Raw genomic sequence first — 21,034 nt, forward strand, 5'->3', positions numbered from 1 at the left:
TTTGTTTGTTTGTTTTTTGTAATTCATGAGCAACTACTGGTATTGGCAGTTTTAAAAAAAATTTGTATTTGAAAAAAAAAAAAGAAATAAAAAGAAAATACCGGTAAGTTATGGCCAAACCAATTTTAGTACACACACACAAACAAATAAATAAATCTAGAATATCTTGGAGCAACTGAGTAAAAAAATCCTCTACAACCAGCTAACTAGCCAAATAAATAAATAATCCATGGGTCCCAAGAAATACGAATTTAAGATTTTTTTTTTTATTATTATTATTTTTGTAATTTCTCTTTACATTTCTTTCCTTTGCATGATAAACAATTCGCTCAGGGTTAGGTAAAATGTAAATAAATACGAATGAATGAATGAATGACTGAATATGTCATTATAATTTATGTAACAGGTTGTCACTTCGGGCAAACGCACTTTAATGACTTCTACACCGGGGGCGCTGTGGCGCCATAGAAAATCCGGAAGTGACGCGGAAGTAAGTAAGCCATGACATCACAAAGTGAAAGTATGGCAGCGTCTGTTGAAGTGGAATTAAAGTTCATCACGTTTGCTCCCTGTAACGCACTTTACGATCACACAAACTTCTACACGAATATGTGTCCAGTGCACGGTGGTCATATGATGTTTATCTTTGATTTGCAGATTGACGCGCGCGCAGGGAAAACGGGTGATTTACATTCGGGTGAGGAGAATGTGGCATACAACTCAAAACACAGCTTGTGGATTGTTTCATGTTTTCTTATTATATCCTGTATTATATACAACTACTTCAGACCTTTTGTTGATTGTTATTCTCAGATTATTGTCATTTTTAAATGCAACGTTTTCAGTTGTGCATACTTATTTGCATTTTATGTATATTAACCAATCCTTAACTGATTGGTTAGTCTAGTTAAGAGTTTTCAAGTAACTCCCAAAAATAAAATTATGAGCTCTTGGAACTCTCCCTCCTTAAAATATATTCGCAGCTGTTTTTATGTATTAATAAATAAAAGTGACACAAACGAGATAATTGTTGACATAAAAAGTCGAACTGAAGTAATTTATTTAGTTACTTTTGTTTTTTTACTTCATATCATTTGATCATTTCTGTATTTTAGAATGTATTGATGTATCTTTAACTCTTTTAGCTCTTCAGATTTGAATCAAAATTATGTGACATTTTTATCTTTTTTTAATGCAGAAAACTATACTTTCTTATTCTAATCTACATTTTAGGTAGAACAGCCTCAGCAATGGCTGCAGAAGGAAACCCAGACCCTGAATCCAGTGATCAGGGTTTGGAAGCAGATCTTGTGTCTTTGAGATCACAAGCAGAGGCGCTGCGACGGGAGCTGAAGACATGTAAGGATGAACTTCAGAAGTTACAGAAGCAGCTCAGCCAGAGCGAACGACTCCAGAAGACGACAGAAAGCTACAATGAAGATCTCAGACAGCAGGTGAGCCAGGTGCTCGTGGAGAACAGGGACAGTTGATGGTTTAAGGAGCACTTTGAGGCTCCCAAAACAAACGTGTCAACAAAAGAAGATTGTTGATAACATTGTGTCTGTGTTGCTTTAGGTTGATAAACTGCGTGCAGAAATCCATGAGCGAAAGAAGAGAGAGGGAGAAAATGGATGCTGAGACTCAGACGGAGGAGTATACATGGACGGAGACAGGTTGGTTTTTTTCTTTTATTTTCTTTGTTAATATTCCTGTCATCTGCAGCATTGATGTGTTATTTAAATGTTATTTTCTTCCTGAAACAGATTATTATAATTATTACTATGGCGGGTACTACCAGTCAGGAACAGAGACAACAGCAGAAGCACAGGAGAATGTTGTCATGGAAACTCAAGGATATTGTGAACCCACCGAGGAGCATCACATAACAGCTGAGACGGCACCAGCCAATCCTGAGCTACCAAATGAATCGAGTGATTTTCCACAGACAGAGGTATGAGAAGTGTTACTTAAGTGTGATTTATTTCTAAGAATAGATCCGGGCATTTATTAATGTCAGTATTAACGTAGTTTGCATGTGTTGCATTTTGAGATGAAAAATCACCAAAAGTCTAAAATATGGCCAGTATAATCTAATATCAGGTCTAAATTATCTGTATAATGGCTAAAATAATATAACAAGTCACAATAAAATACAATAATTCCAAAGTGTAGGCAAAATAATCTGACATATTTCTAAAACAATAAAATAAAAGTAAACTAATCTAACATATTGCCAAAAACCTGAATTACTGCCAAAACAACCCAACTTATTGACAAAACTATCTATATTATGACTAAAATGATAAAAAACGAATATCATTTGATTAAAATATAAAAAATATAAATAAGGAAAGAATAAAAAATTATTAAAAATGGCCAAAAAGCAGCCAAAATTATTAAAACATATAGCCAAAACAATCCAATATATAGTCAAAACAATGTATATTATGGCTAAAATGATAAAACATATCACAAAGAAATTAGAATATGGCCAAAAAATAGACAAAACTGTTAAAACATAGCCAAAACAATCCAACGTGTTGTCAAAACAATCGGTATTATGGCTAAATGATAAAACATATCACAAAGAAATTAAAATATGGACAGAAACTTGACAAAACAGCCTGAAATATGGCCAAAATAATCCAGCACAGTGAAAATTATAACCCAAGAACTTCAAATTAAGGCCAAATTAATATTCAAATGTATAAAATATGGACAATATAAACCAAACAATGTTTAAAAAATGGACAACATAATCCTACAGATTTTGGCACAAATGTAGCAAAGAACGAAAAAAGATAAAATACTAGTAATAATAAAAAACTTAAATAATTTAGTCAAATGAAATCCATGAGCGAAAGAAGAGAGAGAGGGAGAAAATGGATGCTGAGACTCAGACGGAGGAGTATACAGTGGGTACGGAAAGTATTCAGACCCCCTTAAATTTTTCACTCTTATCCATGAGCGAAAGAAGAGAGAGGGAGAAAATGGATGCTGAGACTCAGACGGAGGAGTATACATGGACGGAGACAGGTTGGTTTTTTTCTTTTATTTTCTTTGTTAATATTCCTGTCATCTGCAGCATTGATGTGTTATTTAAATGTTATTTTCTTCCTGAAACAGATTATTATAATTATTACTATGGCGGGTACTACCAGTCAGGAACAGAGACAACAGCAGAAGCACAGGAGAATGTTGTCATGGAAACTCAAGGATATTGTGAACCCACCGAGGAGCATCACATAACAGCTGAGACGGCACCAGCCAATCCTGAGCTACCAAATGAATCGAGTGATTTTCCACAGACAGAGGTATGAGAAGTGTTACTTAAGTGTGATTTATTTCTAAGAATAGATCCGGGCATTTATTAATGTCAGTATTAACGTAGTTTGCATGTGTTGCATTTTGAGATGAAAAATCACCAAAAGTCTAAAATATGGCCAGTATAATCTAATATCAGGTCTAAATTATCTGTATAATGGCTAAAATAATATAACAAGTCACAATAAAATACAATAATTCCAAAGTGTAGGCAAAATAATCTGACATATTTCTAAAACAATAAAATAAAAGTAAACTAATCTAACATATTGCCAAAAACCTGAATTACTGCCAAAACAACCCAACTTATTGACAAAACTATCTATATTATGACTAAAATGATAAAAAACGAATATCATTTGATTAAAATATAAAAAATATAAATAAGGAAAGAATAAAAAATTATTAAAAATGGCCAAAAAGCAGCCAAAATTATTAAAACATATAGCCAAAACAATCCAATATATAGTCAAAACAATGTATATTATGGCTAAAATGATAAAACATATCACAAAGAAATTAGAATATGGCCAAAAAATAGACAAAACTGTTAAAACATAGCCAAAACAATCCAACGTGTTGTCAAAACAATCGGTATTATGGCTAAATGATAAAACATATCACAAAGAAATTAAAATATGGACAGAAACTTGACAAAACAGCCTGAAATATGGCCAAAATAATCCAGCACAGTGAAAATTATAACCCAAGAACTTCAAATTAAGGCCAAATTAATATTCAAATGTATAAAATATGGACAATATAAACCAAACAATGTTTAAAAAATGGACAACATAATCCTACAGATTTTGGCACAAATGTAGCAAAGAACGAAAAAAGATAAAAAGACTGGCATGGTAATGCTGAAAATTCAGTTTTGCATCACAGGAATAAATTACGTTTCAAAAATATATTCAAATCAAAACCAGTTATTTAAAATTGTAAAAGTATTTCACAATATAGTTTTTTTTGTGTGTTTTTTTCATCAAATAAATGCAGCTTTGTTGAGCATAAACGATCGTGATCTCGATTCCATTTCGATTTATCATGCAGCCCTATTGGGGCATCATGCAGTGTCAGAGCACATGCTTGTTTCTTAAAATCTGGATTGTGTGTGCCATTTCTTTATCCCATGTCCAGCTCTTCTCCACGTACTTTTTTGTGGCAAAAAGGACAAGAATTCTAAACACATCAAACTATGATGCCAAACTTAAACCAGATTAGTAAGTGCTGTTTGGATGTTGAGGTTATAGGTGGTTGTTTTGCATTACATTTTCTTGAACTAGCTCAAAACTGAAACTCAAGTGGACCTTGAAAGCAAATCCAAATCTTACATTTTCACCTCAAACCAATGTGGAGACATTTTTGGTGACGTCCTGATTGGCTGAGTGTTTGCTCACTGACAGGACCATAATGCACTACTGTTCGGGATCAGTACATTATTTTTTATTTTATTTTTTTATAGAAATAATTATTCAGTATGGAAACATTAAATTGATTAAAAGTGACCGTAAAGACATTTTATAATGTTTAAAAAATGATATATTAAATAAGTGCTTTTGAACTTTATTTATTTACAGAAAAATTTATCAAAGTTTCCACAAAAATATTAAGCAGTGTAGCTGTTTGCAACATTGATAATAATAGCATATTAAAACCAGCAAATCAGCAATTTCTGAAAGATCATGTGACACTACAGACTGGCATGGTAATGCTGAAAATTCAGTTTTGCATCACAGGAATAAATTACGTTTCAAAAATATATTCAAATCAAACCAGTTATTTAATCACTGACAGGACCATAAAGAGGCAGGGCCTGAGATTGTCAGACAGTCTGAAAACCACCAGCGAGGTAAGAAGGATGATTCATCATCACTTAAAAAAGGACGAGAGTCTCGGTCCCAAAGCCCGCAGCAGCGACCCAGCAGCAAAGAACGATCCAGACAGACCAAGAGCCGAGACAGAAGCAGAGATCGCTCTGCGAACAGAAAGAAAACCCGGAGGCGGAGCGAATCACATTCTGATGACTCACACAGCAAGAGTCGGAGAGAAAAGGGGTCGAATTCTGATGACACCCACAGCAGAAAGAGAAAGAAGAAGAGGAAAGAGAAGAAGAGATCGTGTTCTGAGACCCGCAGAGACAGGAAGCCACGCTCTGATAACGTGAGCGGTGAGAGCGAGCCGGAGGAGGGTGAGATCACAGAATCAGATGGAGAGAAAGAACTTTCTTCTGCATCATCATCATCCTCCTCCTCGTCTGCATCTCCTGTCCAACCAGAACATGACAGTCCTGAGAGCGAAATGGAAACGCAGATGCAGGAAGGTGAGGAGGAAAGCAAACATTGCGCCCCCTGGTGGCTGTTTGCTATTGGCCGTTTATAGATGCACTGTTATTTTCAAATGTGCATCATGCCATATTTTGCACTACTGTAACATTTTATTTTTGTCTATTCGTAATGTGTGTGATTTCTATATTTCAGAAGCCTGGCCGCCGTGTGTTCGGGTAACTGGTTCGCTCTGCTGTGCTGCAGACAGGAACGCTCTTCATCCTCACGGCGGACACAGTCGCCACCATCGGCCGGTCGGTACAGTTGTGTGTGTAGTTCTGTTCATCAATTGCGTTGACGAGTTAACATGTTTGTGTGTATCTGTTTGCAGAGAAAAAGACATGAATCATGCCATCAGAATCCCAGAGATGGGAGTCAGCAAGGTAAAACAAACTCAAATCAAACTATACACACATTCTTGACCAAAAGCACTTTTACTATGACTTTAAACAATCTGAAGTGCTGAGATTTATGCATTTTTATGGTCAAATGTCTTGTGATGATCATTCACTGAAACATACTCTCTAAATCCCTTGTTTATTTTAAAGAAGTATCTTAAAACATAATTTATAATGCATTTTACTCCTGTAATCTGACATAAACTACAATTGAAAAGTTTGGGGGTCACAAAGATTTATTTTTTATTTTTTAAGTCTCTTTTGTTTGCCAAGGCTGCAGTTAAATCTGCAGTTAAATACAGTAAAAACAGCAATATTGTGAAATATTATTACAATTTAAAATAACTATTTTAGTTTTTTTTTTTTATGTGATTTATTTCTGTGATGCAAAGCTGAATTTTCAGCATCATTACTCCAGTCTTCAGTGTCACATGATCCTTCAGAATGCATTCTAATATACTGATTAACTGCTCAAGAAACATTTTTGTCAATGTAGTATTTTTGTGGAAACCATGATAAAAAATTGTCATTTTTAAATAGATTTTTCAGGCTAATTTTTTTAGGATTCTTTGAATAGAAAGTTAAACACAGTGTCTTCACTGTCACTTTTAATCAATAAAATGCATGAATAAAAGTATTAATATCGTTAAGAAAAAAATTACTGATCCCAAACATTTGAACGGTAGTTCATTTCTAAAGAAAATAGAATAATAATAACACCAGGAACGTGGTTTAAATCAGTAAACAGGATGAATTTGATTGCATTTTGACAACGTTTTCACTCCTTGTTGATGTTTTTTCTCTCTAGTCCCATGCTGAAGTTTATTTTGACCAGGAGCAGCAGTGCTATATGCTGATAGATCAGGGAAGTCAGAACGGCACCGTCCTCAACGGGAACAGAATACTGCAGGTAACACAAACACAGCTGTTCTGTCCCAACATTCTTTCACACACATCGCAATATGAGGACATTTATCAGAATGTAAACACGTTTTCTGTGTCCCTGCAGCCCAAAGTTCGCTGTGACCCCTGCCCCCTGACCCACGGAGATGAAGTGAAGATTGGAGAAACGGTTTTGTCTTTCCACATCCACATGGGAACAGACACATGTGACGGCTGTGAACCAGGACAGATCATTGCACACCTGAGCCGCCATAAGAAAGACGATACCTCCGGTATGTATATGCACGCACATATTGATGACATCAAATTAGCATCTTTGCATGCTTCTGCTCACAGTAATTTAAGTCTGATGCTTTACTATTACTCAGTTGCAGCTTACACTGTTTTTGCAATGCATGCATATATCTGTATGTTTCAGGGACCGTTCTCAGTAAAGAGGACAAGGAGCTTCAACGACAGAAAGAACTGAAGATGATGAAGGTTAAATATGGTCTTAAAGTAAGTTTGTATGTCCTGTACACTAGCTCTTTTGGTGGTAAAACATGTTTTAAAGCTGGTAAAGTCAGGTGTGTTTGTGTTGGCTTTGTAATGGTGTGTGGTCAGTGCTGCCCTCCTATGGTCAGCATGTAGACAGTCACTCTATTGCTAGGTGATTGAAGCTACAACAGGTATAATATTTGACCACTAAAACAATGCTAAGACAAGCATCACTGTTATTATGTGCATACATTTTATACTAAGGTTTGTTAACTAGTCTTAAGCATAATTTGTCTTGTGCTACACAGTGGTTCTCAACCTTTGAAGTCAACCAGTGTTATTTTAGTATCATCGATACTATTATGGTTTTTGTTAGTATTTTGAATAAGATTTTATTTTGTTTAATTTTAAAGTTTTAGTAATTTTGTTGTGTTTTTATTAGTTTGATTTTATTTATTTATTTCTATATATATTTTAAGTTTACTTTTTAATAGTGCTGTCAAACGATTAATCGTATCTAAAATAAAGGTTTTTGTTCACATAATATATGTGTGTACTGTGTATATTTATTATGTATATATAAATACAAACACATGCATGTATATATTTAAGAAAAATATGTAATGTTTATATATTAAATATATTTATATATAATATAAATTATAAGAATATAAGTAAATACATGTAAATATTTTCAAAATATATCCTGTATGTGTGTGTCTTTATATATACATAATAAATATACATAGTACACATATATTGAGTAAACAAAAATGTTTATTTTGGATGTGATTAATCATTTGACAGCACTACTTTTTAATAATTAACCTTTTAATTGTATTTCAGTTCAAGTTTATTTCTAGTAATTACACTTTTTATGGTTTTAGTTAATAATAATAACCATATGTCCAACATAATATTTGAAAGCAAGAAATAATACTTTTATTCAGCAAGAAATATGATTCAATTTATTCAATTTAACATTATTTTTAATGTTTAAATTTACATTAGTCATTATTTTCATTAACTAAAATGTTAAAAACATTACTTGAACTACAATAAACATTGAATGAAATAAAATTTTTAAATCTCATTTTTATTTTAAGTACTAAAACTAAATACAAACTTAACTTAATAACTAAAACTTAATAACTATTTAGAGATGACAAAGGATTACTAGAACTTTAACTGTAAATTAAATTAAAATAAAAGCAGAAAATATATAAAAGTATGTAATATATATATATATATATATATATATATATATATAAGTATATAAAAATATATAATGTTCTAATTCAAAATATTACCAAAATGTGTAATAGTATAACTATAATGATAATTTAATGATTTAAATACTCACAAAAGTCCTTCCAAGGGGGTCATCCTGTGACTCCTTTGGAAGGACTCTTCTGACAAGGAACAGGAAGCAACTGCCTTAAAAACCACCCAGTAAACCATCTAGTAATGCCAAGCTATCTCCCTGAACACCCTTGCCTTGTAGCCAGTTCTTACGAGTTTTTGGTTGTATTGTGGCATTGCTATTAAGTTGTTGTTGATGTATTATATATTTTATAAGCATAATTCAGAAAATCTACTTGACTTTGTTGTGTTTAAAGACATTTGTATTTTCAGCACTACTAGTTGTGTCTTGAAACTCTTCACTATACTTGCCTTAACAAAGACTTGCGTGTATGTGTGTGTGTTTCAGAGCAGTGATTATGAGGAGCAGAAGGCCCTGAAGAGCAGAAGATATAAAGATAGAGCAGAAAACCGCCGGCAGACAGTCGGCAGCGAGGAAACGTTTCAGCGAGACGATGCTCCTGCTTCTGTTCATGTGTACGTAACCTATTCAGTCAAACATTTACCCCTGTAAAGCAGATCTGCACTACAGTAGACATCTTGCTTAACAATATGAAGTCTTATCAATGTTAAAGCATGCTTGTGCTTTTTCTCCTTGTGTGTGTGTAGGGAAATCGGAAATTAAAATAAGGGTAGAAAGATGCTGGAGAAGATGGGCTGGAAACGAGGAGAAGGGCTCGGCAAGGAAGGAGCTGGAATGAAGGATCCGGTAATACTGATTTTTCCTTGTTTTGTTTATGCAGTGTCATGTGTGCTAGTGCATGAGATTTACACTCACTTCCCTTTGTGTGTGCGCCGTAGATTCAGCTGCATGTGCGCAAGGCTCAGTCCGGTCTTGGTTCTGGAGCTGCCGTGTCGGTAGAGAATGCTTCACTCACAAAAACCAAAAACCAGCGGAACTGGGAACGTGCGCGGCAACGCTTCTCTGACACCTGCCAGGCTGACTCCTCCCATCCTGAAACCGGCCAATCGCCTAAAGCCTGGGTCAAAAGTCAGGACACAGAGTGACTACTTTGATTCTGACGCCAGACATGGCCATTATTTGGCTAACTTTTCTAGTCATTTCAGTGGAAGACCTTATTCTTATGAGGTTTGTAAATGGACTCTGGTCTGAGAGAGTGTGTTTTTGTTTACAGTGAAATTCCAAAACAGAATATCTTGGACAAATAAACAATAAAAAACAGTACATGCATTCCAGTTTCTACATTTATATTAGATATACTGCATAAGAATGTGTACAAAAGTTTCCATCCAACAATACAGTATCTATAAATGCATATGTTTTTACAGTCTATGGTGTAATCACAACCATACAGACATACATACAGACATACTACCATACATACTATGATCACAACAACAACGTTTATCAGGCGTCTACATTGTCAGCTGAGGAGATTACAAAGATAAAACTAGTGTTTTTTTTGGGGGGGTGGGGTTTTGTAACTGAAACTTGAAATGTGGAGTTATCTGCTTTTGCCAAAAAACGACTGTTGGAGTTATCTGCTTTTGCTATAAAACAAACTTTTTATATATATACACATACATACTTTCAGTGAACTTTAATTTTGTAAGTTACCTGTATTTAAGTTATTACTTAATCAAAACAACCCAACTGCAGTTTGATTGATATTACTTGGAATGCACAATAAAAAAAAATATACGCGGTAACACGGCCCTCTCACAATATATTGCTTTGCAGATCTATCGCTTTTGCCACTCAGAAATGTTCAGCAAACATGTTGCACACGTATCAGAAGATCTGCGCTCCGCTCACACTACATGCGTACCGCGCCCGAGCCCAACTGAACCAAGCTCTGACCCACCTCTTCCAACCGAGCCAGGGCCGGCTAAACGAACGCACGGAGCGATCACACTAGTCAAAAGAACCGTGCTTTGGGGGTCAAACGCGCTCGGGCACGGTTAAGATTGCCTAGTGTGAGTAAACCCTAATTATTCTCCCGCAGCCCGCACACTGTCAACACAACTCGCCCATCAAGTGTTGTCCCGCGCCGCACTCTGCTGGGTTCCGCGATAGTGCAGGTCTCTAAGGTGCCTGTTATGGTGTTACGATCGAGGCTCTGGACTCTAAGCATAACTTGTTTTTCTATAACAAACTATAAAATATTTTCTATAAAAACGTTTAATGCCCTGGCAGTGGCAAATAGCTTGTTTTATATTTAATTTGATTACATTAATGTTACAAGTTGAGATTTACAAGAAATATTTTAACTGCTACTATGTAAGGAGTAAGGAATACTGTCGTAAAAAAACACCTTATTTGTTTAAAGTGTTTGCAAACCAAATGTCATTGCACTTTTGTTCATATATCAGTACTTTTAAATGAAAAAAAGTGCACAATGCACTAGTTTTAAATGCTTTATTGAATTTTGTGCATAACATTGCGATTAATCGCAGACAATCGTGCGATTAATCGCTATTAAAAATTTGTATCGTTGCCCAGCACTAATATATATATATATATATATACACACACACACACAAATATATATAAAATATGGTAATTGTTATTTTCAATGGTGTATCTCATCAGATGATCCTGTTCAGACACTAATAATAATATTTATTATTATTGTTATTATTATTATTATTATTATTAGCATTCCCATTACTTTTGTGAAAGAATAATAGGCCTATGTATTAGGCTATTTAAAATGTTATAATATGGTAGGCTATAATTGCCGTCTGGAATATATAGGCTAATAAGAAATGCAATAACGAATAACTCCTATAGTCATTATTTGTAAAAATTAATAAGTAATCTTTATGCAATGTGTTTTTTTTTTTATTATTTCGAGGTGAAATATGAATCTGACACGAGTTCGCGAGGCTCCTCTGATTGCGCAGTAGTGCGCGCGGATCCGGCGGCGCTAGGACCGCGCACTTGTCCGTTCTGTTCGTGTGGGTGAAAAAGTTCAGAGAAACGTCGCCTACCTAAAACCTCAAAAACTTCCCAGACAGCCTTTGTCTGTCGGTGTGATCTGGTGGAGAGAATGCTGACAAAATGTGCTTTCCGCGAGGTTTTAACTCTAAATAGGTGGGATTTCATGTAACGTTACCGAACCTCTGAGGACAGTTTGGACCGGGGACGGACAGAGATGAGCGCGAGCACACAGCTGCTGTCCAACGGACCAAGGAGAGAGGTGAGCTTCACTCTGAACGATTCTAAAGCTTCGGTTCCCACGTTTAAAAGTTTTTTTTTTCTAAAACACGGGGTTGTTTTTTTATCGAGACATCGAAGGTCGTTTCATAACTACGAGTTTGACGTTATACGTTTTAACTAGATTAAGTTTAACCAATGTGACAGTTTTGAAACGCCAACAAGGAATAATGCGACTCCGTGTTCTGTTCATTCTGTTCTACTAGTGAAAGAATCGGCTTATAAGAAGTTTAAATGGTTAAATAGTATAGATTTGACCTGTTCTGCTAGCTAGGGGAAAAGAACTTAGGTCCTCCGTTAGTCAGCGCGCTCTTCTTGACATCGTATAGTCCGTTCACATTAGTATGGGACAGTGGGTTAAGTTGTGACACTTTAAGTTGTCCTTTAGGCAAAAAGAAATAAGTAATACAACCAATGTATTTAAGCATATGTGTTACTGAAATAAACACAATAAAAATGACTTGACTTGAGAAAGAAGCATCTGTATAGGGCCCTAGAAATATCACTTCAGTGAACTTGTCCACAGTTTAGGGTAAGTTGAGTCATTGGGGAATACGCGAGAAATTTGCATTTTGAAATGTACAAAAGAAAAACATCTGAATATCTGAACTGTTACACATTGCAAATCACCAGCATAAAATATGTGATGTATATTTAGACCTGAATACATTTGTTTTGACATAAAAGTCATTGGGAAATACTTTTTTTAATGATCTGTTTATGACTATAAACTCAACCTGCCATGTAGAAAATGTTTGTTTTTTTAAAGCATAAAAAGTCTCATGTATGTTACTTAAACACAGATATAATTTTATATGTCTGGCCCTTTCCATATGTTGTTGTACACAGTTTCCTCGATTAAGGGGTGACACATCTTACCCCACTCTCCCCTGTAAGTGTAAGTGCAAATTAATAATTGTTTAATGATGAGCGCCAATCTTTATGCACCATTTTGATCTTTAAAGTAGTTGGTTTTGTTCTGTGCTTTCATAGGGTTTCATTTGAGTCATTGCTGCCATGATTAGTAACTGAGGCTTTTTTTTCTGGTCTACCCGAATGTTACACTGTAACACTGAGAATTCCTGCTCTCTCTGTAACTGTACATGTTAAGTTCGATTTCTGTCATTTCAGTATTGCAGTCCTCCAGCAGAGGGCGGTCATGGGTGGGCTTGTGTATTGAGAGCAGAAGGTCAGGTCAACAATCAGTGTAACATGCTGGACAGATTAAATCATCTGCAAGAAGAACAAGAGGAAGTTTTATTTCTTTGATGAAGAGGGGATGTTGTAATCTAGAATACACGCTGTGTTGAACTCTACTGGATATTGGAGATTAGGTGTTTCGTTTAAAGCAAAGATTATAACAAATACCTCAGTCGATCAAAAAGCTTCCAGCTGAGTGCCTAAATTAAAATGCTCTCAGCTACAAGCCTAAAATCTTATAAGATATTCCAAAGTATAATTTTCACATGTAAGCTAATTCACATTTTGTAATTGTACTTTGTAATTTCCATTAAGAGTGGCTGATTAAAGAATACTTAACAATCGCACTGACAGTTCTTGCATAATGAATCTGCTACGAGCTTCTGTGATTCTGTAACACTGAAGAGGTGTAAAAGTGTAGCATTGCATTCTGGAAAAAAAAAGTCACTTTTAATTGTTCTCTGCAGTGATGATCTTGACAACCTGAAGATTTCCCACTGCTTATATAAATGTTTAACCACTATCTGTTTTCTTTACTACCTTTGTATCTTTGATTTATAACAGGGATGATTACCATATTTATATAACATGGCATTCACATGGTGTGAGATTAACTTTATTGAATACCGTAGTATGTATCATGAAGACATAGTAGTACACGGTCGCCATGATTTTGCCAAGTAAGACATGTTCCTGGATCAACATCTTTTGTTGATCCTGGATCAACATTACTGTCCAAAAATACAGACTTAACCCAATCCCTACCCCTAAACCTAACCTTACCCATAATTTATTCTTAAAATCAAAGGGAAATGATAGCTGATTAACAAGGGTGTAGAAGCACCTAATCCGGATTGTAAGCCTACAATTTACATTTCCTGAAAAGTTATCTCTCAATTCTGATTGGTTGATTGGAATGATGTTCCAGGATCAACAAGGATGTTGATCCAGGAACATGTTGCACTTGGTCAAATCACGCTCACCAGTAGTACACCATGATCCTGACAGGGCTTCAGTTGCACTTTAACAGCTGGTACTTTGTTATATTAGAAGTAGGGAAGCTTATTTCTGCCACAGAATAAAAAAATAAAAAACGATCATTGTGACTTTTTAATCTCACAATTCAGATTTTTTTTCTCACAATTCTGGGTTTGTACATCTCACAATTCAGACTTTTTTTCTAAGAATTGCCAGATATAAAGTCAAAATTAAGCAGAAACAAGCTTCCATAAAGGACAGACATAGAGTGCAATGAAGATAACATAGTGTTTTACAGCAAAATTACAACACTGATCAGCATAAGTTTTCATTATATGGTAAACAGCAGCTTTGACATTTTTAATAATAACTTTAAGAAAAGTCTCAGGTTTTCGAGAGACATGAGGGTGGGTAGATTTTTCACTTTAAGTAAATTATCTGTGGAAGGCGTGACTTCATTAGACTGACCAAAAATTATTATTGATCTACAATAATCGTACTACTTAATTTTCACAGTTGCATTTTCCTCTTGACTCAAAATTCTGCACATGCACCACATGTGATTTGGGTGTGATAAATATATATTGCAAAATTTAAACCATAGTAAAGCACATTCCCCATGAATAAGATTTCCCACTGATTATGTAAATGTTCAACTACTGTGTATTTAGTTTATCAGAATAGTGCATCTGGGATATTATTGGCATTTCCAGGATATACAATGTCAAACAGACCCACAATGCATTATGACTATTGAACATTTTGACTACGCATGTACTGTATGGCACGTGTGCAGAATGACTTGCAATAGTGACGAAGTTGGGCTAGAAACATTTTTCCCATCCATGCAAGAATCTGTTAAGTAAACTCCAGCATAATAAAAGGTCAGAGTAGTCTTATATAATCATAGCTGGGCTTATAAGTCATTTACAGATGTTTGGAACACTTTACAGCTTGAACCTGTAATATGCAAACATTTGGAAACCCAGATGTACTATCACTGATCCTGAAGTCTTGCACTGTACATTTTTATGCATTTGGCAGATGCTTTAAATTACTTATTGCATTCATATTTTATTGGTTCATGCACTCCCTGGGAATTCAACCCTATGCTCTACTGTTTAACCTGCAGAAACGCTATGTTTATGAACGTTCTAATGTTCAAAGTATTTTTGATGCATCAAGGTGAAGGTCAATTGCATGGCCTTGTTTCGTTTTATCAGTTCATAAACATGCCCACTTGGTTCATTGACAGAAGTTAGTTCCTCTAGCATCACTGACAGCTTTAAGAATATATAACACATATTGTCTGTTTATTTTTGAGTGAATTATATAAGTAAACTTTGTGTGAAGTATGTGTTCAGGAAGCAATGTTGTATATGCTTCATTTGCTTCAAATTACAGGTGTTTGCAAAAAAGGCCTAATATTTTCTAATTTGATTATGCTGAATTTAAAAACATTAAAACTTTTTTAATGCACTTATCAAAATAAAGCAGTCAAAATGAATTGTCAAATGTCAAATAACTTTTCAGAAAATCTGTATTTTTCTGTCACTGTTTGCATGTAGTGAAACATACAGATGTAGCAGAAAACATCTGGGTCATGTTTTTCTTGTCACTGGCCATAATTCTAACCTTAAAAACAGGATTATGCACAGAATAATGTCTTAAATCATTCATACATGTGAAAGTGGGCTGAGAATTGAACAAAAAGTTGTAACTCACAGAAAGATAGGCAGCGTGTCTTTGTGGCAATTTTTCAGGTGACTATGAGATAATACAAGACTTCTTTACCTTACAAAGGTAATCATAAATGCATCATATTTTGTAAGAAAGTGTGACATGCTAGAGCAAAACAGTGCTATTTTTGGAATCAGCTCTAAAAGCTTTGTGAGAAACAAGCATTGGATTTCATTTCATTAATGCAGGATGGTGTTATAGCTACATTTATGGGTCACCCTGCTGTCCAGATATCAGCATCAGTATTAGTTGAGTCAATCACTAGTCTTGTTTATGCATTTTTGCACGCTATTGAATATGAATACAGTCATGGATATAAGTGTCTTTCTCGTTTAAACTCCACACACAGACAAAGATGAATTCACCATTATTCCAGAATGAATTAATAGGCAGACAGAGTGTGTGTGTGTGTGTGTGTCGTGTACCTGTTTTTCTATTCTGGTGGGGACTTAAACCTGAATACACACAGACTCATGTCACGGTGGGGACCTAAATTGAGGTCCCCACGGGTAAACAAGCTAATAAATCACACAGAATGAAGTTTTTTGAAAATCTAAAAATGCAAAGTTTTCTGTGAGGGGTAGGTTTAGGTGTAGGGTTGGTGTAGGGTACTAGAAAATATGGTTTGTACAGTAGAAAAACCATTACTCCTATGGAGAGTCCCCAACAAGGATAGCAAACCAGACGTGTGTGTGTGTGTGTTTTCATGGGAAGAGGGAGTCACTGATGTGCGTGTCTGTCACTGATGACGCTCCTGTGTCTTAAAGGACCATGAGTGTAAGTTTGAGGCATATTCTCACAGTCTGATGCTTTGCGTCTGTTATTTAAGAGCTCCGCCGTCGTGATGAACATACAGATGATCAATACCGTGAGAAAATGGATCGCATCGTGCAGCTTGAACCTTTAGTATCATACGCCGAGGTGAAATTAGGGTGTAATTCGTCCAAAATGTGACATGGCACAAACTCAGCGGGCTCACGGTTGGACAGACGAGGTGTCATCGATCTGATCTGATATCATCACTGATAAATAACGCGGCGAGATGGATCTCCTCTCTGTTTCTCCTTGACGCGCGCTGGAGGGAGGCAGGCGGAACTGAGCAGCGCGACCACCGGCCAATGTACCGGGGGAACAGCGGCCCGGGAGCGGCGGCGGTCTTGAGATCCGTTCCTCCGGGTTTTACGCAGCGAGGCGCGGGGAACGATGGGCTGCGCTCCCAGCATCCACGTCTCGCAGAGCGGGGTGATCTACTGCCGCGACTCAGATGAGTCCAACTCGCCGCACCAGACCACCACCATCTCGCAGGGCACGGCGACCACGCTGCACGGCCTCTTCATCAAGACCGACGCGGCGGACACCATCCCCTCCGTGATCGCCTACCAGAGCAGGCACACACGGACCAACTCCCTCCGGGAGCGGAGAGAGAACAGCTGCGGACACATGTGCACGGAGGCCGAGACTCAGACCAGCAGCACCAGCGTCAAGGTATGAGGAATGAATGAATGGCAAGATGGTGGGAATCGGTTTTTTGCTCTTTATCTCACATTATTTCCACCATCTTGTCATTCATTCAGTGTTTCAGTGTCATTCCTGCATGTGTGTTGTTGTGAATCATCAGCTGGATGCTTATTGCTGCCATATGCTTATTGTTTACTATTAATGATGTCTAGTTTGACATCTTTAATATGTTATTTTGTCATTCATATGCTAGGTTAAGTGAATGAGTTTTGTTCATTCAGAAATTTAAAACAGGTGGGAGCCCAGTAAAGGACAATGTCTATTATTTACATTTACAAAGATGTTTTAACAGTATAAAACCCAAAGCATTTACATGAACTATTTTAATGGAATCAACATCAAATAGGTGTGCAAAATATTGCAATTCCTGTAGCTCAAATAGGAAAGCATGGCGCTAACAACATGGGTTCGATTCCCAGGAAATGTGAGAACTGCTTAAATCTATACATTGAATGCGATGTAAGTTTCTTTGCCAAATGTAAATAAAATGTTCTGCTTGGTTTTTAATTAGTTAGCTAGTCTCTCAACAGCTGTCAGAGCAAATTTTGATGTTTTAGATTAATAATAGTATCACTATGATGCGCGCTGAGGCACTAAACCCTTCACTGGACAGTTACTGCATATTATGAAATAAATCAAACGTTAAATAACAGATAAAAAATTAGAAAATAAATATGTGGGGCACTTTTGCCCCACACCCTGGTTAGTTTCTGGGAGGTGATGTATGGGAACATAGTTTGTATGCACCATCTTGATGGTCCACATAGCAGTAGTGCTCAACTGGTGGGTCGTGACCCAAAAATGGGCCTCGGGTTTGTTTTGATATGTTTTATATATATATATATATATATATATATTGATGCATTTGGGAGATGCTTTATTCCAAGCTTAGCGACTTAAATACATTTAAGGTACATTTGATCAACTCATGTATTTTCTGGGAATTGAACCCATGATGTTGGTGTTGCTAGCACCATACTCTACTGTTTAAGCCAAAGAAATGCATATGCTCAGGGCTAGCAGAGAACCAACAGTGTCATATAGCATAAGGAGAAAACCCCATCCCATATATTTTTGTTTTTTGACATCAAGGCAGTGCATCCAATCAAACACTGCATGCAGCAAAAACAAACTGCAGGTCAAACAGCTATGGCTATTTTTTAAATGTCAAATAATGTTAATTTTTATATGATTTTATTTACACCTTTTATGCAACTTTATACACCTTTCATATTTATAAAATCATCTTTATCCGATATTATAATGCATGTAATTTCTGCACTGCAAAACTCCCTCTCTGATATCAGTTTTTGTATGTAGTAGATTTATTTTAATGCAGGTGGGGGTTGGATAGTGGTCTTTGTGTTAAACGAGTCAAATCAAGTAGGAATTAAATTAGTACTGCTGTCAGATAGCAGGTTGGGTTCACCATACAGGGCTCATGCTGTCTAATACTAATACTTTAGCATAATGTTTTGTCTATTTTAAGTTTTCACGTTTGATTTTAAGGAGATTCTTGTTGACATTTTACACAATCAAATTTTTTGTTACAGATTTGGGTTGCCATTGTGTAATTAAAGTCAAATCTAGGTTATGATGCAAAACCAATTGAAAACTACTGACTTAAACTGTACAAGTGGGCCCAAAAGGCATTTGGACACTTGGACTGCTCATAAAAATCTTTGAATGTCATTGCGTTTTGAGCCACTGTATCTGTTTTGGTGTCTTCTATTAAGGTGTGTAAATTTACAGTGTTGTTAAAGGTGAAATCTCAAAACTCTGCTATGTAGAAATGAAAATGCCATAATAAATATTTCTAATACATTTCATTTTCACTTCAGTGACTGTTTAAGTTTACCCTTACTAAAAAATGAAAGAGAAAAATGCTTTTTGAACATCCCTGTGTTCTTCCCGAACCATGATGACTTTTTGTAAGGCTGGACGTTTCAGACTGCTTTAGACTGCTTGAATATAGCATTGAGATTTATTGTTGAAAAATGTATCTTTTTTTGTCTCTTTCTGGGGACGATATCTTTCTGTTACAGTTTGCTTACATTCTGCAAATGATGTTGGAAGGCTGTTGACCTGAACGCCGTAATTCCTGCAATGTTTAGAATGGATATCGGCCTTATTTGAGTTAAAGTGTTTACAGTCAGATCGCGTGTAGAATTCAGATTAGAAATTTTCTTACACCGCAGGTGAGCACACTCTCTTAGACCTGTAATAAACACACACTTTTTTGTTAGTTTTGTCTAAGAATGATTACATTTCTCTGTCAGAGAATGATAAAATCATGGCTCATTTGGACTGCTTTGGCCGAATCAAACCGATAGGCCGCCGTACACAATGGAATTTGTGTTACGCAACACAAATCAAATACTAATGCCATTTTAAAATCCTACAAGGACCATTTATAGATCTGTGTATGGTATAATATAATGGGTTGTAAAGGGGACTTTGTGTGTGTATGTTGGTCGTCTGTCAGTTTGAAAGGAGACGTAGCGATTTTGGTACAATCTGCCAAGCGTGTGTGTGGTATAGTCAGATGCTTGCGCGGAACTCAATGATGCCATTGAAGTGTGTGTAACTCCACACAGCTCTCTATCACTCACACACATTCTCATTGTATTCACAGCAATGGAGCCGATGTCTGTTTTGAATTGAATGTGAGTCCAATTTGGCTTTCTTTTGTGTGTTTGTGCATCTCTGTGTCTTTGCGAGAGATAGAGGCCTTGTGTTGAAGAAAGACCGATTTTGTGTGTCTTTGTATGCATTTGTGTGTGTTCAGGCCACAGAGTTTGTTTACCCCTCTGGCTGTGAGCTCTGCAGGGTGTGAACTATCACATGCAAAAAGGCTGATGAATCTAAGTCCAGATACACACACACACACATGGATAGAGCGAGGCATTGTGGGAAGAGGTGCCCTGAGACCTGTAGCAGGGCATCAGCGGTCTGGACTGTCATGGGGACACATCACTGTCACAATGTAGCCTAACGTAAAGTACAATCTGATTGGCCACAGCTTCTCTCGGGAGGTCAGGAACATTTCGATAACAGCATGAAATCGCGCCTCACTTATTAGTGCTGTCCTGCAGCATCTGTCCCATGAGTTAGCATCATCTAGTTAGCAGATTTCTTTGCGTTTGCTTTCAGGGGACACATTTGTACCAAAAGAACATGAAGATATCAGTCTATCTCCTTGATGGCTGCTTTTTATTTACCTCAATGGTAGTGATGCAGTGCCGTTATTCTCCAGCATATTTGTAGATGTTTTTCCTCTCTGTTAGAGAGAAATCCTGTGTATTAGTTCAAGCAGTTAGTAAGTATAAGTTTTGGTGTGGTGTTGCATTCTTCAGAAAAAAGGACAAAAGCTGTTAATGAGGCGGCACCTTTTCAAAAGGTACATAAAGGGTTCATATTGGTACCTTAAAGATACATATTAGTATCTAAAAATGTACATTTGAAATGCTTTTAAAAATTTACTGCCCCAGTGACAGCTGTTGTGCCTTTCTTTCTGAGAGCGTGCTTAGTATGTGAGCAATTCAAAAACTCAGGGTTTTAAAGGGGTCATATGATGTTGCTAAAAAGAACATTATTTGGTGTAATGAAATGTGTTTATGTGGTTT

The 21,034-nt window shown here is 36.2% G+C and overlaps 2 protein-coding genes and 1 pseudogene across 2 annotated transcripts in view; all 3 read left to right on the forward strand.

Annotated features, from left to right (window-relative positions):
* Positions 1-9,976, forward strand: part of LOC107662789 (angiogenic factor with G patch and FHA domains 1-like) — an 11,341-nt pseudogene extending 1,365 nt beyond the window's left edge.
* On the forward strand, positions 503-1,946 carry LOC107662442 (CDK5 regulatory subunit-associated protein 2-like). The gene is made up of 4 exons (XM_016452471.1): positions 503-697; positions 1,234-1,454; positions 1,576-1,673; positions 1,764-1,946. The coding sequence occupies exons 1-3, from the start codon at positions 523-525 to the stop codon at positions 1,636-1,638; spliced, it is 459 nt and encodes a 152-aa protein (XP_016307957.1). The 5' UTR covers positions 503-522; the 3' UTR covers positions 1,639-1,673; positions 1,764-1,946.
* Positions 9,977-16,647: 6,671 nt separating the features above from the next.
* Positions 16,648-21,034, forward strand: part of LOC107662428 (high affinity cAMP-specific and IBMX-insensitive 3',5'-cyclic phosphodiesterase 8B-like) — a 55,042-nt gene continuing 50,655 nt past the window's right edge. The window contains exon 1 of the mRNA XM_016452452.1: positions 16,648-17,375. Coding sequence (XP_016307938.1) covers positions 17,094-17,375 — 282 coding nt within the window. The 5' untranslated portion in view covers positions 16,648-17,093. The remainder of the gene's footprint in view (positions 17,376-21,034) is intronic.

This window comes from Sinocyclocheilus anshuiensis, unplaced genomic scaffold, assembly GCF_001515605.1.
Source record: "Sinocyclocheilus anshuiensis isolate Anshui unplaced genomic scaffold, SAMN03320099.WGS_v1.1 scaffold457, whole genome shotgun sequence".
Taxonomy (NCBI): domain Eukaryota; kingdom Metazoa; phylum Chordata; class Actinopteri; order Cypriniformes; family Cyprinidae; genus Sinocyclocheilus; species Sinocyclocheilus anshuiensis.

Coding starts and splice junctions, on each gene's coding strand:
- LOC107662442 (XM_016452471.1), top strand. CDS start 523: ATGGCAGCGTCTGTTGAAGTGGAATTAAAGTTCATCACGTTTGCTCCC. Junction 698..1,233: donor AACGGGTGATTTACATTCGG/GTGAGGAGAATG, acceptor TCTACATTTTAG/GTAGAACAGCCTCAGCAATG. Junction 1,455..1,575: donor ATGAAGATCTCAGACAGCAG/GTGAGCCAGGTG, acceptor GTGTTGCTTTAG/GTTGATAAACTGCGTGCAGA.